This window comes from Capra hircus, chromosome 9, assembly GCF_001704415.2.
Source record: "Capra hircus breed San Clemente chromosome 9, ASM170441v1, whole genome shotgun sequence".
Taxonomy (NCBI): domain Eukaryota; kingdom Metazoa; phylum Chordata; class Mammalia; order Artiodactyla; family Bovidae; genus Capra; species Capra hircus.
In genome coordinates, this window is record NC_030816.1 from 83,623,758 (window position 1) to 83,640,600 (window position 16,843).

The following is a 16,843-nucleotide window of genomic DNA, read 5'->3' on the forward strand; positions in this document are numbered from 1 at the left end:
CTCCTCCCTGTGGTGTGGCTGTTGCCCTGTGGCAGGCACAGGGGAAGGGCCGGAGATGCCGAGATAGATAAGGCCTCCCATCCTACTCTCAAGACACCAGTCAGTCCCAAAGGAAATCAACCCTGAATATTCATTGGAAAGCCTGTTGCTGAAGTGAAAGCTCCAATACTTTGGCCATCTGATGCAAAGAGTTGATTCATTGGAAAAGACCCTGATGCTGGGAAAGATGGAGTGCAGGAGGAGAAGGGGGTGAAAGGGGATGGGATCGTTGGATGGCATCACTGACTCAATGGACATGAGTTTGGGCAAACTCTTGGAGAGAGTGGAGGACAGACGAGCCTGGTGGGCTCTAGTCCATGGCTACCAACCAAACAGTGAAGTTGCTCAGTCATGTCCGATTCTTTGTGGCCCCATGGGCTACAAGCCAGTACAAAGAGTTGGAAACAGCTTAGCAACTGAACAACAACCTCTGTCAAGGAGCTCCCAGGCTAGAGAGAAAGGAAGACAGACCTGGAATGCTACCTGTCTGTGATGGAGTGTGTGCTGCCCTGGCTTGCCTCCTTCCCACGGCTCCCTGCCTTGCTTGGAGGTCCCATACTCCCTGGTCCTGCACCAGGGGCTCCCCTTCAGTCTGCGTGACCGACCCTTCCTCTTTTCCCAGCCCAGGACGTCTTCCTGCTCCACCCCCAAGCCTGCTCCTCCTGTGCCCCTCTCCCCAGCCCCCCATCTGCTTTCCTCTCGGAATACCTCCGGCACCACAGCCCTCTCGCTCCTCTGCTGTTCCTGCTGGGCGCCCCCACCACGCTGGGCTCTGCTCCACGCTGGTCCACCCCCGGGGCGCCCACAGGCAGCAGCGCGGTGGGAGGGCCTTTAGCAGATGTAACATCGGGTCACCCCTGTGCTACAGTACCTCTGTGCCTCCCGCACTTGAAGCCAGTGTTCTCTGCAAGCCTACAAGAACCCCCCAGGAGGGCGCACAGCCCCCATGACCCGACCTCACCCAGCGGTCACCCGGGCTGCTATCCCTCTGCCTGGAACTTGCTTTCCCATTCTGGGTTCTGTTAACTACTGCTCCTCCTGATGGCTCAAATTTCCTCCACGAGCTCTGCTCCACTGCTCTCTGAAAATCTGAGACCCCTGGAGACTCCCCCACCTTTCTGGCTATTTATGCTTTCTTCCCACATGGCCCGCATCATGCCAAGACCTGGGTGTGATGAACACAGTGTGTGTGTCTGGTCCACCACCTCTCATGAGGCTGTGAGGTTAGGAGGGCGGGACTGTGCCCACAGAGCTGGAGATGCATCTGAACACCTGTGACAGGGCCAGGTCCCTGGGGTGCACTCAAAGGTGTTGGTGTTAACAGCACTCCCTGGGGGGTCGTGGGAAATACTCCAGCTAATCCTGGAGCCAATGGGAGGAAGGTTCTGGGCAGGAGAGCCCCGTAGATGGAATACCGCACTGTGCAAAGGCGAGGGGAGCTGCAGATGGCAACTGGGGGATTTTAAAGTGGATGGGAGCCCGCAGGTGACATTTCTCCGGTTTCAGTCACAGAGTTCGTGGGCCTGGGCTATAGGCGGACGGTGGCGATCCTCTACCAGACGGCCTTCACCACTGGGCTTGTGCTGCTGTCCGGACTGGCCTACGTCCTCCCGCACTGGCGCTGGCTGCAGCTGGCCGTCTCCCTGCCCATCTTTCTGCTCCTCTTCTGCTACTGGTACTGTGTCCCCATGGGGACCCGTCTTCCCAACAGCCAGGGCAGTCCTACCCGCAGGCCCGGGGCTTCCAGCCACCCACGCCATCTGGGGTGCTCCGTCATGGGGTAGCCCTCATTCCCGGGGGGGAGCCACTCTCAGCCACCCTTTAAAGAAACAAATTCACATCACCCAGAGAAAGGCCTGAGATGCTAAAAGTCGGACAAAAGTTCACCTAGCCACGAAGTAGGTGTCTGCTCTTGGACGAGCCGGTGAAGGAGGAGATGAAGGAATGGAGCCATCTCTGGGAGTGTGCCCATCAGACAGGACCATCGGCAGAATGGATGAGGAAGCTGTGGTTCATATATGCAAGCAATATTTCTCAGCTATAAAAAAGAATGCATTCGAGCCAGCTCCAGCAAGGTTCTCTTTTGATCTTAACCTCAGACGGGCTCTGGGGGAGACGCTAAGTGGGGATGATCTGCGTCCGCAGGTTTGTGCCTGAGTCCCCCCGATGGCTGTTATCGCAAAAGAGAAACACTGAGGCGATAAAGATCATGGACCACATTGCCCAAAAGAACGGGAAGCTGCCTCCTGCCGACCTGAAGGTGACTCACTTGCAAGGGTTTTCTCTCCTCACTGAATGCTGGGTCGGGTTTAGGACTTGGCGCTTGCCTGTGGGACTTGCCTGGGGAGGCGGGAAGGTGCTGGAACTCTTCAGGGTGATGAGTATGATGACCAACCTTGGGGTGGTAGCTGGTGGGAGGCAGGGGGCGGGGTGGGTGAAGGGCTCTGATGGCGATTCCTGATCACAGTGGCAGCCTGGATGTGGCTGACGCCCTGACTCTCTCCTAGATGCTGTCTGTAGAGGAGGACATCACTGAGAAGCTGAGCCCCTCGTTCACAGACCTGTTCCGCACGCCCATCCTGAGGAAGTACACCTTCATCCTGATGTACCTGTGGTAAGGGGTCTTTCCAAGGCCCCATGCGCTTCCCTGCATGCCCGGGTACACGTCAGAGATGGTGGGCCAACTTACGGAGGGGGGAAACGAGAGGCATGAAAAAGCATTTCCAGATGGCTTTCCGCTCAAGAAGCTCTTAAAAGACACTTGTATTTCTCCCTTGAGGACATCCCAGTAGAGGAAAGGCCTCATTTTAGTAAGAAGAAATCCCCATGTAGAAAAGTCAGCAGTGAGCCGGAAGGAGGTGACAGGGTTGCCAGAAACCCCGTGTTTCAGGAGCCAAGTGCTGACTTAGCTCCGGTAGGTAGATGAGATTTCAGGGATTCCCCAGGACATCAGTACTTCTCTGGTGGCTCAGACAGTAAAGCATCTGCCTACAATGTGGGATACCCGGGTTCGATCCCTGGGTTGGGAAGATATTGGAGAAAGAAATGGCAACCCACTCCAGTACTCTTGTCTGGAAAATCCCATGGACGGAGGAGGCTGGTAGGTTAGAGTCCATGGGGTCACAAAGAGTTGGACACGACTGAGTGACTTCATTTTCCGGGCTGTCAAAGAGGAAGAAGACTTCCTCATGTCTGAGGACTCGACAGAGCCTGCGGAAAGCACAGGCGTGCTTTTTTCACACCGATTAGGAAACGCCTGTCCACGCCTAGCACCCCTTGCACACCCAGGGGCCGTGTCACTCTCCCCGGCGGCTTCCTCGAGATGGGTCTTCTCCCTCTTCCCTTGGGGGGCTGGGTCAGCTCCCCACCTCAGGACTTGCTCCTGCAACCTCGGTGGCCCTTCAGTTACTTCTGGAAACCCCTGGGCCGAGTATCCGGGTTCCCCTTCCGCTGGGGTCACTCTGCTGCCCTGCCCTTCTTTGCCCTTCTGAGAAATAAGGGTTCCAATGATGAGGGCAGCGCCTGGCACGTAGCAGCCGCTCCGCAAATATTTGTGGGAGCTTAAATGAGTAACCAGTGTTCCACAGAGTCCATCCTGAGTTCTCTAGACGCTGGGTTGTCTCCTGGTCCCCAGGCCCTGTGTCTGCAGGCTGGCGCTGGGAGCCCTTGTGCCCGCCGTGTGAGGGGCCCAGGGACCCCTGCAAGCATACCAGGTCCCTGGTGCATTTCTCTTGATTCTCAGCATCCGACGCCGTGGTACCTCTTGGGTTGGAGGCCCAGGACCCCACAGACAGGAAGGCTTGCTCCCCTCCTGTATCAGCCCGGGTCCCATCTCCACCCCTAGCATTCCTGTCGAGGCGGTGATTCTGTCTCCTCAGCCCTCTCACACCCCTCCACGCAAGCTTTCCGCAAATCCCTCTCTGTCTTGAAAACCTATCCCGAATGTGCCATTTTCTCATCGCCTGTGCTCTTAGGCGTGAGTGTGGCAAACTCCCGCCCAGCTCATCGTGGTAGCCTCCTTGCTGGCGGTCTGCTCCCGCTCCTGTTCCCCCCTCCCCAGAGCACAGGTCACCGATGGCATCACCTCCTTGTCCACATCCTCATAGTCTTCCTAATCCACTGAGAAGAAACCTAGCTTCCTTCCACAGCCTGCAAGGCTTCATGCCATCTGGCTCTGTACACCTTCTCTTACTGTACACGCCCCCTGCCCCCCCTCGTCTGCTCCATTCATTACAGCGACTCGGGGCCGGGCGGCCCATCACTTCCTGGCTGTGTGACCTTCAGGAAGCTTCTTGACCTCTGTGACTCAGTTTCCTCATCAGCCAATGGAGGCAATGATAGGATCTACTCACGGGCATGTTGGAAGAATTAATGTGATAATGCTTAGAACAAAGGGCTTAGAACTTAGGAAACGCCCAACAACGACAGACTGCTATTTTTATAGGAGTGTGAGAAGGAAATGGCAACCCACTCCAGTATTCCTTCCTGGGAAATCCCATGGACAGAGGAGCCTGGCAGGCTACAGTCCATGGGGTCGCAAAGAGTCAGACACTTGGCGAAAAAACCATCACCTCTACCTGTAGCAGTGTGTACATGCAGTTTGTGGATTCTGCCAGAAGATGGCAGCATTGCACATTGTTGACTGCAGTTTGGTTGGTCAGTGGCTAAGTCCCGTCCAACTCTGGGACCACATGGGACCCCATGGGACCCCATGGATGGCAGCACGCCAGGCTTCCCTGTTCTTCACCATCTCCCAGAGTTTGTTGTGATTTGGGGTTTTTGTTTATTTGTTTCTACAGGAAAATCAGGGCTCTACGTTCCTTTCTCTTAGGTCAGTGGCTTTCTGAGTAGAAGATGACTGTTGCCATTTAACCATTTAACCCGGCATAGAGAAGCTCCCCCTTGCCCCACCAGGCTGATCTAAACTCACCGAGTTGCAGGCAGTGCATTCTTATTCTCTTGACACTTTGTTTCAAACAGGAATAATTTAGGACTAGAAACAAAAGCATACCAGACTCCCCTGAATGCAGCTTTATAAAACCAGGGAGTGAGTGAGTGAAGTAAGTGAAAGTCGTTCAGTCATGTCAGACTCTTTACAACCCTATGGACTACAGCCTACCAGGCTCCTCTGTCCATGAGACCTTCCAGGAAAGAATACTGGAGTGGGTTGCCAGTCCCTTCCCGAGGGGATTTTCCCGACACAGGGATCGAACTGGGGACTCCTGCATTGCAGGCAGATTCCTAACCGTCTGAGCCACGAGAGCTGGACCTTATAAAACCAGGGGGGTGTAGTAATGAGAAACGTCCCCTGTGACCTCAGTTTTGGAACTGATGGGCAATTTGCATTTCTATAAGAAAGTAATTTCTTATCCACCAAAATCTCTTCCCACAGCCAGTACTTCATATCTGCAGGTTCTGCATCTGGGGATTCAATCAACTGCAGATAAAAAATAGTCAAAAAATTCCAGACAGTCCCCAAAAGCAAACCTTGAATCTGCTGTATGCTGGCAGCTACTTACACGACACTCATATTATGTTAGGTGTTACAAGTAACCTAGCGTTGGTGTCAGTCTTACGGGAGTGTGCCCATCCTACGCTGATTTATACAATTTACACGAGGGACTCGAGCATCCTCGGATTCTGGTACCCTGGGGGGTCCTGGAACCAGTCCCCCATGGTAGTGAGGAATGACTGTACCAACAGAGTAATTCAATGTTCCAAAATTGTGCAGTTTGCCCAAAAGTGACCCATGGGATGCTACGTTTTCCCCTGAGTAAGAGAGACCGAGCTGGTCCCCATCCTGTGTGCCATGTTCTGTAACATGGTTTTTCTTTCCTCAAATATGGGTGAATGGGTCGTGTGCCGTGGGATATGGGGTGAAAGAGAGGAAGGGAATACTGCTGGTTCAAGATGGTGTGATGTGCGCAGGGGGCCCCCACTGTGGAGCTGGGAAGACTTGGCTGACTCCTCCCCGCCGTGGTGCTCTGGATCCTGGCCCTGGGAAAGACAACCGTGACAGCAATAAAATCTGCTCTTCTCTGAGCGCCCACCTACACCAAGCCCTTCTGGTCCACGGCCTCAATGAATTCTCAAGACAGATTCACAGCTGAAGGAACTGAGGCACAGAGAGGCTGGTTAACTTACGAAGACCACACAGCTCAGACAGCACTTTGAATCCCGAAACTGCTCACTCCCCACAGCTGTCTCCCGCCCTCCTTCCCCTTAGAGGCTTGGGGCATCCGATGAGATAGGGCCTGTGTGGTGTTCAGAGCAGGGCTGCCCGCAGGGGCACAGTAAGGAGTAAACGATGGTCGCTACATCGTTTGCCATCTCTCGGAAACATGGGTCTGTCCTGTAAGTCACAGGCTCACAAAAATCGTGGAAGAAGCTTCTCAACCAGGAGGGCCCCTTCTGGATTTTGACGTCCCCCCACCCCCACCTCTTCTCGTATTACGACTTCCCAGGTGGCTCAGATGGTAAATTGTCTGCCTACAATGTGGGAGACCCGGCTTCGATCTCCTGGGTTGGGAAGATCCCCCTGGAGAAGGAAATGGCAACCCACTCCAGTATTCTTGCCTGGAAAATCCCATGGACAGAGGAGCCTGGTGGGCTATAGTTCTTGGGGTCTCAGAGTCGGACGTGACTGAGCGACCTCACTTACCTTCTTACTTCTCATATTGGTCCGGAACGTTCTACATCCAGCAGTGGATGCTTCCTTCCAGCTCGCAGGGGCCTCTATCCCAGCCAGTCTCCGGGATCTCACTTCTTCCAAGGAGCTCACCTTTGGCCCGCCTCTCCTGCCGCCCAGGTTCACCAGCTCCGTGGTCTACCAGGGCCTCATCATGCACATGGGCGCCACTGGCGGGAACCTCTACCTGGACTTCCTCTACTCTGCTCTGGTCGAGTTCCCCGCGGCCTTCATCATCCTCGTCACCATCGACCGCTTCGGCCGCCGCTACCCGCTGGCCACGTTCAACCTGGTGGCCGGGCTGGCCTGCTTCCTCATGATCTTTATCCCACACGGTGAGTGGTCCACACCCATTGTCTTCCGGGTCGTTGAACCGTGGGAAGAGTGTTGGAACAGGAACAAAGGCAAGGTGCTTACCTGAGTCTAGAATTACCTTTTAACAAATTTTAAGTAGAGGTACAGCATACCGACAATGAGCTCTTTTAAAGTGTTCAAGCCAATGAACTTTTCACCTGTATGTATGCCTGGGCACTGAGATCTGTGCCAAGATAAGGAACATTTCCAGCACCTCGGAAGGTCCCTCACCCTCCTTGGCCACCAACGCTCACCACCCCTGCCCGGGTCACCACAGCTCTGGTCTCTGCCACCGCAGATGAAAGTCGGCTGTTCTTGAACTTCATACAATTGAACCATACTGCACCTATGCTTTGGATCGCCTTCATTCACTTATTGTGGCGTCTGCAAGGGTCACCCACGTTGTCCCACGAGGGTGTCTCTTGTACTTTTTCACTGTTGGGCAGCCTTGCATTGTAGGAATCCCTCACCCTAAATCCAGGCCTCTGTTGACTTCAGGCTTCCTAAGGTCACCCTGGACCGCCGTACAAAGAATTAAAGTCGCATCCCTCTTCCTCCTTCTCTTTTCCCTCTAGAACATAAGCTCCAAGAAGCGGAAACATTCTCTGCTTTGCTCACAGCCGAGCTCCTGTGGCAGAGACACGACTCTATCACGTACACAGAGGAGCTTCCCAGGTGGTGCTACTGGTAAAGAGCCTGACTGCCAGTAGAAGAGGCATAAGAGATGCAGGTTCAGTCCCTGGGTTGGGAAGATCTAAAGTCATCCAGTGTCTGCCTATTTGGATTAAGGCTGCAGCGAACATTCCAACACATCTTTTCATGGACACTCACTTCCCTTGCTGGGTCAGGGGGCGGGACACAGGTTAGTTTTAGTAGATACAGCCAGACAGCTTTTCAGTTCACGCTCCCACGGTGACGCATCAGCTTTCCAGTGGTTCCACAGACTCACTAGCACTTGGCATCATTAGTCTTTTCAACACCAGCCATCTTGGTGCCTGTTTGCTTGAGTCCATAATTCTTAGCAATCCAAGATAAGCCAAAGCAGAATCTTTTGGGCCACTTTAATTTGAGTACATACATTGCCTTTCTCATTTGTTACTTTTAGAAATGTTAAAAAAAAATAGGAGAGCAGATTTGCTATTTTCTCAGTTTTTATTGCTTGTGCTCGGCAGTTGTTGGTTTAATGAGTCATTTTGGCAGGCTTTGGGGGCAGGATATTAGGAGAAACATCCCATGAAATCCCTGTTCTCAAGAATTAGACTTTACAGAGCAGGCTGGAAATTTTAAGAGGTAGCAAAAGGTAGCTCAGGTTTTTTTCTCCCTCCTTTCATGAGCGAGTGAGTGAGTGAAGTCGCTCAGTCGTGTCCGACTCTTTACGACCCCATGGACTGTAGCCCACCAGCTCCTCCATCCATGGAATTTTGCAGGCAAGAATGCTGGAGTGGGTAGCCGTTTCCTTCTCCAGGGGATCTTCCTGACCCAGGGATTAAACCGGGTCTCCCACAGTGCAGATAGGCGTGACACTGTCTGAGCCACCAGGGACAAAGAAGAAGGAAAAGGTGCCGAGCATCTGAAATTGGCTCCCCCTGTTTCCCCCTATTTCCCTGTTTCTAGAATCCTGGTAAAGCTGAATGAATGAGTAGAGGTTTTCGTTGTTGCTGTTTTTTAAATAACAACGCCAAGTACTGAGAGGGAACCTGGGATCTGAGGCCATTTGGTTATCACCTGGAAGAAGCTTGGGTACTGCGTCCTCTGTCCCGCATCCTCCCAGGACCCTCTCCCGGCTCCCACTCTCGCCACTCGCCTTTACTCGTCCTCATCGCATTCGATGACGAGCCTTCGTCTCCTGCTCCAGAAACTATTTCAAGTACCTTCTATGTATTTGCGTGCAGGCATGCTAGTTGTATCTGACTCTTTGTGACCCTCTGGAGCAAAGACCCTTCGGAGCCCATCAGGCTCCTCTCTCCATGGGTTTCTCCAGGCAAGAATACTGGAGTGGGTTGCTGTGCCTTCCTCTAGGGGATCTTCCCAACCCAGGGGCTGAACCTGCATCTCTTACGTCTCTTGCATTGGCAGTTGGGTTCTTTACCAGTAGCACCACCTGGGAAGCTCCTCTGTGTACTTGACAGAGTGGTCTCTCTGCCCCAGGATCTCAGCCATGAGCAAAGCAGAGAAAGATTCCACTTCTAGAGGGAAAAGAGAAGGAGGAAGAGGGATGGGGCATTAATTCTTCGTATGGTGGTCCAGGGTGACCTTAGGAGACCTAAGTGAAGAGGGGATGAGCCATTTAAACAGCCGGGCAAGGAGGTTTCCAGGAAAGGGAAGAGCAAGAGCAAGGACCCTGAGGATGGGGAGAGCTGGACGCTGGAGGAGCAGCCGGACCCTGGTGAGCAGGGGACAGGGAGAGATGCCAGCGTGGGTTTTATCCCAAGCGTGGCAGGAAGCCACGTGGCAGGACTGCAGTTGTAAGTGGTCCCTCCGACTGCTGGGGAGAGTGACCTGGGCCCAGAGGAGGCAGGGCGGTTCTCTGAGGGCAAGGATGCCGTGCATGTCCAGTAGAGAATCTTGCCGAATCCATCAAAGCTGCGGAATTTGTGACCAATGCCCTCCTCCAGGTGTCCGAGTGAACTCCCTTATCTTGTATCTCGTAGGAGCCTTAACTAAAGGCTCCGCATGGGCTCTCCTCCAGGCAGAGGGCAGCCGAGACCTGGAGAGACCGCGCTGGCTGGCTCTCCCCAGAGCCTCCCGCTGGCGAGGGGACAGACGCCTGTCTTCCTTGAGTAGCTGGCTCGTGGGGATGAGGGTGAGATGACACGCTGTCTGGGACCCTGGAGGCTCTCTTAGTGAGCCGGCCTGACTCAGGAGTTACTTGTGGTTTGGGATCTGGGTGAAAACCTAACATCCAGGAGAAGCAGACAATGGTGTCTAATGCTTTGATGGCTCCCCAGGAAGGAGAAGGCTTCTGGACCTGCTGCTAAGATGCAGAGCCATCTGTTAGGAGGAGATGAGGGTTTGCATCCCTCATCCTCTCAGACCAGTGAAAGATGCTTGGGTTAAAAAAAATGTGTTCTGAGGACTTCCCTGGTGGTCCGGGGGTTAAGACTCCAGCTGCCACTGCAGGGACATGGGTTCGATCCTTGCTCTGGCAAAATTCCGTATGCCGCGGAGCCACTAAGCCCAGGTGTCAGACTGCTGAGCCCAAGTCATAGAGCCCACAAGCTGTAACTCCTGAAGCCTCAGCATCAGACCTAGAGAGTGGCCCCTGCTCGTACAACTAGAGAAAGCCCTTGCACAGCCGCGAAGGCTAGGTGCCGTCAAAAATAAATAAATAAAACATTTTAAAGAATGTGTTGGGAAATGAGAGCTGAGGATGAGAAATCCGGTCCACCAGCTCTAGGACTTGTGCCCGAGGGAACCACGTTGTTGAGGACCTACTGTGTTTCAAGAGCTGTGTCAGAAAGGACACTATTGCAGGATAATAAAAAGCCAGGACTGGTGGGGTGGTCACGACGCACAGCTGACACGTGTTATCTCTAAATTTCACCACCACCTTTAAGTTGGGTAAGATTATTTCCATTTCATAGCTGAGGAGACTGAGGCAGGCAGAAGTAAGCCATTTGCCTTGTCACTCTGCTGACAGGAGGCACAGCTGAGATTCAAAAAAGCACATTCTGTCCTCTGCACAGTGAAGTCCTCCCTCAAGCATCATCAAGTCCCCAGATCTCTCAGGACTCCATTTAGTTCACGTTAGAGGTGGTCGCTGAGTTGTGTCTGACTCTTTGGGACCCTATGGACTGTAGCCTGCCAGGCTCCTCTGTCCACGGGATTCTCCAGGCAAGAATACTGGGGCGGGTTGCTGTTTCCTCCTCCAGGGCATCTTCCCAACCCAGGGATCAAACCCAAGTGTCCTGCACTGCGAGCAGATTCTTTATCATCTGAGCCACCAGGCTCAGTTACCTGATCCAAATCTGGAGGGGTCGGATAAGACAGCCTTTCGGGCCCTTCCAGCTCTCAAGTCCAAGCTCCCAGTCACGGCGTCCCCTGGCAAATCTGTGGGTACAGCCCTCTAGCTCTCACACCCTCTGTCTCTTTCCTCCCAGATCTGCCCTGGTTGAACATCACGATAGCTTGTGTCGGCCGAATGGGGATCACCATCGGGTTCCAGATGGTGTGCCTGGTCAACGCTGAGCTGTTCCCTACATTCATCCGGTGAGTGTATCCATGGGACGGGGTGGCTAGCTGCTGACAGGGCTGTGGGCCAGCCGGGCTCACTGAGGACCGCTCTTAAAGATGCCCCCCAGGGTGGATGGGTTGCCATTGAGATGGGGGTTGGGCATCAAAGACAGCCCACGCCTGATGCAGTAGAGAAGGTGAGATGGACAGGTTAAAGTGGACTCAGGGTCACAGCACGTGCTGTACGGAGGGCCAACACAAGAGAAAAGACATCTGGTTACGGGCAGTTCCTGTTTGGACCGTGACATACAGAGCATTGCCACACGTGGCGTGCAGGTCATCCTGTAAAATTGCTGTTACCCGCCTTTCACGTGTGAGCAGACTGAGGTTTACAAAGGGAAGGCGACCTCCCCAGGATCACACAGCTAGAAAGTGGCAGGGTCCAGGTAAGAACACACTGCTTCGCCCCTCTTATTTTTTTTCAACTAAAGTACGGTTGATTTACAATGCTGTGTGTGAATTTCTGCTGCACAGCCAAGAGATTCAGTTGCACGTACCCATAGTAATACATTCTATCTCGTGTTCTTTTCCGCTGCGGCTTCTCACAGGGCAGTGAGTGACGTCTGCTGTATTCTACAGCAGGGCCTGGCTGTTTGTCCGTCCTGTTTACACTTGTTTGCATCTGCTAGGCCCAACCTCCCACTCCATCCCTCCCCTCCCCCTCCCTCTTGGCGACCAAGAACACACTTCTTTCTGCCCTTGAAGCTGGTGTTTCCCTATAACGACAGAATACTTTGTAAGCATAGCAATGGGCCCAGATCATTCATTGTTTCAAGTCAGGTTTATTGAGGTAGAATTTTCTTAGAGCAAGATTTACCCTCAAAGGCACAGTTTGATGAGTTTTGATCTGTTCATTTCACCAGCACCATGATCAAGGTGACACAGACGCGTCTCCAACGTGTGCAAATGCGTCCTCCTGTCCCTTTGTGGTCCGCCTTCTCCCCTCCCACCTCCAGCACCGGGCAAGCCCCGATCTGGGTTCTCTCCCCATGGCTTTGCCGTTTCTTGAATGTTGCATACATGGAGTAACTTGGAGTGCAGGCTTTTGCGTTTGGCTTCTTTCGCTTGATATCAGGGGACCCATCCAGGCTGTGGCTTGTATAATGCTCCATTCCTCCTTATTGCTGAGTGTGGTTTCCATGCGTGGAAGATGGACCACAGTATGTTTCTCCGTTTCTCAGTTCATGGAGGTTTGGGCTTTTTCCAGACAGAGTGATTACAATACAGGTGCCAATAAGTATTCACTTACCGGTTTATGAGCTTCCTTGTGACTCAGCTGGTAAAGACTCCGCCTGCCATGCAGGAGATGCTGGTTCTATTCCTGGGTCGGGAAGATCTGCTGGAGAAAGGATAGGCTACCCACTCCAGTGTTCTTGGGTTTCCTTAGTGGCTCAGCTGGTAAAGAATCTGCCTGCAATGCGGGAGACCTGGGTTCGATCCCTGGGTTGGGAAGATCCCCTGGAGAAGGGAAAGGCTGCCCACTCCAGTATTCTGGCCTGGAGAATTCCAAGGACTGCATATAAGTCCGTGGAGCTGCAAAAAGTCGGACACGACTGAGCAACTTTTGCTTCACTATGGGTCTTTGTGTGGACATACGTCTTCATTTCTCTTAGAAAAAAACTTAGGGATGGGTCATATGGTAGTTGTGTGTTTAAATTCGTGAGAAACTATCACAATGTTTTCCAAAGTGGCCACACCAGTTTCTATCCCACCAGCTGTGTGAGACACAGGTGATTGCTCTGTATCCTCCCCTGTCCTTGGTGTCGCCAGCTTAAAAAAAAATGTTTGAGCCATTCTTGGAGGTGGTGGTATTATCGTGACTTTGATTTACCTTGTCCTAACTACTGATAATGTCGATCACCGTTGCATGTCCTTATTACAATCTGTATCTTAGAAGGCTTAGTCTAAATGAAGAGTATTTTTATTGTAAAGGATTAACCCCCTTAAAGTTTAAATTCTGACCTTTGTTAGAGTTTGGCACATTTCTGCAAACTCTTCCCCCACCCCGCCTCACTTTATAAATTCTTTCTTCTCCCCATATCATCAGACCAGTGATGTCTAAGAACTATTCCAGCTCTCCATCCTTCTCTTACACCTGGGCAGCCCTCAGAACCCTTTCATGAGCCAGAAGACACTGCCAGATTCACTCTTTCCTGCACATCCCTCATTAAAAGGCCCTGTCTCATCTGGAAAAGATTGTTCGGAATGGATACAGAGAGATAAAGGCAAATGAAGGGAAAAAAATCTACAATTGGCAATTCAGAGCCCAGAGTCTAAAACGGCTGGGCCAAACAATTCCATTGTCATGGCCACTGGACCCAGGGGACTGACTCAGAGTATAAACTGCCAGAGGTCCTGAGTGCCTGGTCCAAGGCGGAGGAAAGCCAAGTGGCCCATCCTCAAGGGCAGAGCATCCATTTGATGAGGATTCTCAAGAACCAGGAAAGAAAGCCAGATGTTCAGAAATAACTTTAAACTTGATCCACAGATATCACATGCCAAAGTAAGACAGTCATGAAAGTTTGGGTCTTTTCAATCAATTGAATCAAATCTAAATTGGAAAAAAAAGGATCATTTCTGTTCCTTTATTACTTTATAATCACTTCAGGTTGACAGAGTTTCTATTTAGACCATTTTGACCCTGCTTCTTATGCACAGGAGGCTTCAGAGTTGAACAGCATCCTCCTTCTAACTGTCTGCAACATATACTGTCAAGACCCAAGTGTCACTAGTTGTAAAGAACCTGCCAGCCAGTGCAGGAGACACAAGAGATGTGGGTTTGATTCCTGGGTTGGGGAGAGCCCCTGGAGGAGGGCATGGCAACCAGCTCCAGTATTCTCGCCTGGAGAATCCCAAGGACAGAGGAGCTTTGTGGGCTATAGTTCTTAGGGTCGCACAGAGTTGGACATGACTGAGGCAACTTGGCACGCAGGCACGCATGCTCTGCCTTGTATTGAAAATCATCCACCCATTTTTACCTCTTCTCTATATTATGCGCTCCTTGAACACAGAGACTGCACAGCGTTCTTGTCTGCACCTCCTTAAGCTGCTCTGTAGCTCTACTAACCAGGCAGCTGGTGCTTGCAGAATGAATGGCTGAAGTGTCCCAGAGACCTGAATTTTCTTAATTTTGTTTTTTAAGATATTTATTATTTTCAATTATGTTTGGCTGCACTGGGTCTTCACTGTTGCACGTAGGCTTTCTCTAGTTGGGGCGAGTGGGGGCTACTCTCCGGTTGCAAGACACGGGCTTCTCATTGCTGTGGTTTCTCTTGTTGCAGAGCGTGGACTCTAGAGCAGACTCAGTAGTTGTGGCGCACGGGCTTAGTTGCTCTGTGTCCTGGGGGATCTTCCTGGGCCTAGGATGAAACCGTGTCCCCTGCATTGCAGGGAGGATTCTGAACCACTGGACCACCAGGGAAGCCCTATGAGTTTTAAAGATGGAAGCTAGTTTCTCACTTCTTCTAGCCTCTGTGTGCTTGTAAAATCTTTCTCTTTTTTAAGACTTATCCTCTTAAAATTATTTTAAAAATGGTGATTTTTTTCCCCTCCTCTTGGAAACCACACTAAAGCTACTAGAAGAATGAGAGGAGCACATGAGGGCATATCTTTATTATTCACTGTTACTGCATGAGAATCTACATTTTCATCAATAAAAATTTCAACAAAAATAATTTAATAGCAACAAAAAGGAAGGAGATGCAGAAAAGAAAAAAAACAAACCCTGCAAATGCCATCTTTGAAAGTAGGATGACCTTGAAAGAAGGTGTAGGAAGAAAGGCTGCCTAGAACAGTGAATGTAAAAGGGTCTAGAAGACTCCAGGGAGGTCCACTGGGGCAGCAAACTTGAGACAAGGCCAGAGGTTTTCCAGGGTAGGAAGGGAGCTTGAAGAATCTAGCCCACAATCCCTTGTTGGAGGAACAAGATGGGTCCAAGCTTCCCTGTCCTTCCCTAACTCTCAGGTCCATTGAGTCAGTGATGCTATCTTGCCATCTCATCCTCTGCTGCCGGCTTCTCCTTTTGCCTTCAGTCTTTCCCAGTATCAGGGTCTTTTCCAATGAGTTGTTTCTTCTTATTAGGTAGCCAAAATATTGGAGCTTCAGCTTCAGCATCAGTCCTTCTAATGAATATTCAGGATTGATTTCCTTTAGGATGGACTGGCTTGATCTTCTTACAGTCCAAGGGACTCTCAAGAATCTTCTTTAGCACCACAATTTGAAAGCATCAACTCTTTGGCACTCAGCCTTCTTTATGGGCCAACTCACACATCCATACATTACTGCTAGAAAAACCATAGCTCCGACTAGATGGACCTTTGTGGCAAAGTGACGCCTCTGCTTTTTCATATGCTGTCTAGGTTTGTCATAGTATTCCTTCCAAGGGGCAAGCGTCTTTTAATGTCATGAGTAGGGATAAGAGAGTCAAAGCATTTAATCATAGACATCCCTGGTCAGAAACAGAATTTCTAATAGCTTAAACATGCCCTGGTCCTTCTCCACAAATCCTTCTAAAATAGCCGCTGCAGGAAGAAATAATAGTGTTGAATGCTGAATCACAAATAAAAAAGTAACTTTCCCAGGAGCTATACAGATATATCATGAGATAAAAAGGAGAAAGGAAGAGGAAAAGCAAGTGACAAATGAAGAAAATGCATAGGGAAAATATTATCAGAAAGCAAATGAAAAGTGTAGCCAAGTGTACTATGACTAAGTACAAAATAGTAATGAATTAGCCATCTCTGTAAAAGAAGAGTGTAAAGCAGAGAATGTAAGTTCTTCGGAGAATGTGTGATAAGACAAGAGATGAAGTCAGCTCAGGTTGAAAAAAAAAGAAATATTAAAATATTTCACAAATGAAAACCACTTTGAAAGCAGTACAAGGGAGAACTGATAAAGTAAAGGAAAGGTAAGACAGAATTAAGAATTGCAAAATAAGATTGAAATAAGCAAAAAGGTTAAAAGGCTTAGAGATTATGCTTATACATATGTCCCAAAGAAGATCACTGAAATAATGAAACCAAAGAACTTAAAGAAATTAAAAAAAAAACTTAAAAGAACTTCTGGAAATAAAAGAACGCTTGGATCTATGAACGCTTGGATCTATGATTTGAAGGTGACATACAGTAAGAGTTATAGGAAAACTTGATTCTGAGCAATATTAACAAATATTCCAGTTAAGTTACTGTGCTTCAGAGATAAAGAAAGACTTATGAGGTACCCAGGCTGAAAGTGTAAGTCACATGTATCAGGAGAAAGTCAAACTGATACCATTTGATGAAGCTTGTGAAACATCCTGCAATGATCCCAAGGAGAGGCAATGTAACTCAAAGAATTTTATCCAAACTCTCATTTCCCAATAAAAACAACATCCAATTATTTTGTTCCTTAAAAATATGGTTGCTATAAACTTTTTCCAAAAAAGCTATTAGAGAAAAAATTCTCAGTAAACACAATAAGTGGAGTAATACTTCAAAGTTATTGATGGTGATTACTGAATTTGATATTAAAACCCTCAGTTTCTGTTTTGAT

General features: G+C 50.3%; 1 protein-coding gene across 2 annotated transcripts in view; it reads left to right on the forward strand.

Annotated features, from left to right (window-relative positions):
• The window catches only part of LOC102183874 (solute carrier family 22 member 1), a 36,800-nt gene that overhangs the window by 10,365 nt on the left and 9,592 nt on the right, over positions 1-16,843 (forward strand). For both annotated transcript variants that reach the window (XM_018053435.1, XM_018053436.1), the window contains exons 4-8: positions 1,546-1,714; positions 2,185-2,299; positions 2,547-2,653; positions 6,848-7,062; positions 11,182-11,290. In XM_018053435.1, the coding sequence (XP_017908924.1) occupies positions 1,546-1,714; positions 2,185-2,299; positions 2,547-2,653; positions 6,848-7,062; positions 11,182-11,290 (715 nt within the window). The remainder of the gene's footprint in view (positions 1-1,545; positions 1,715-2,184; positions 2,300-2,546; positions 2,654-6,847; positions 7,063-11,181; positions 11,291-16,843) is intronic.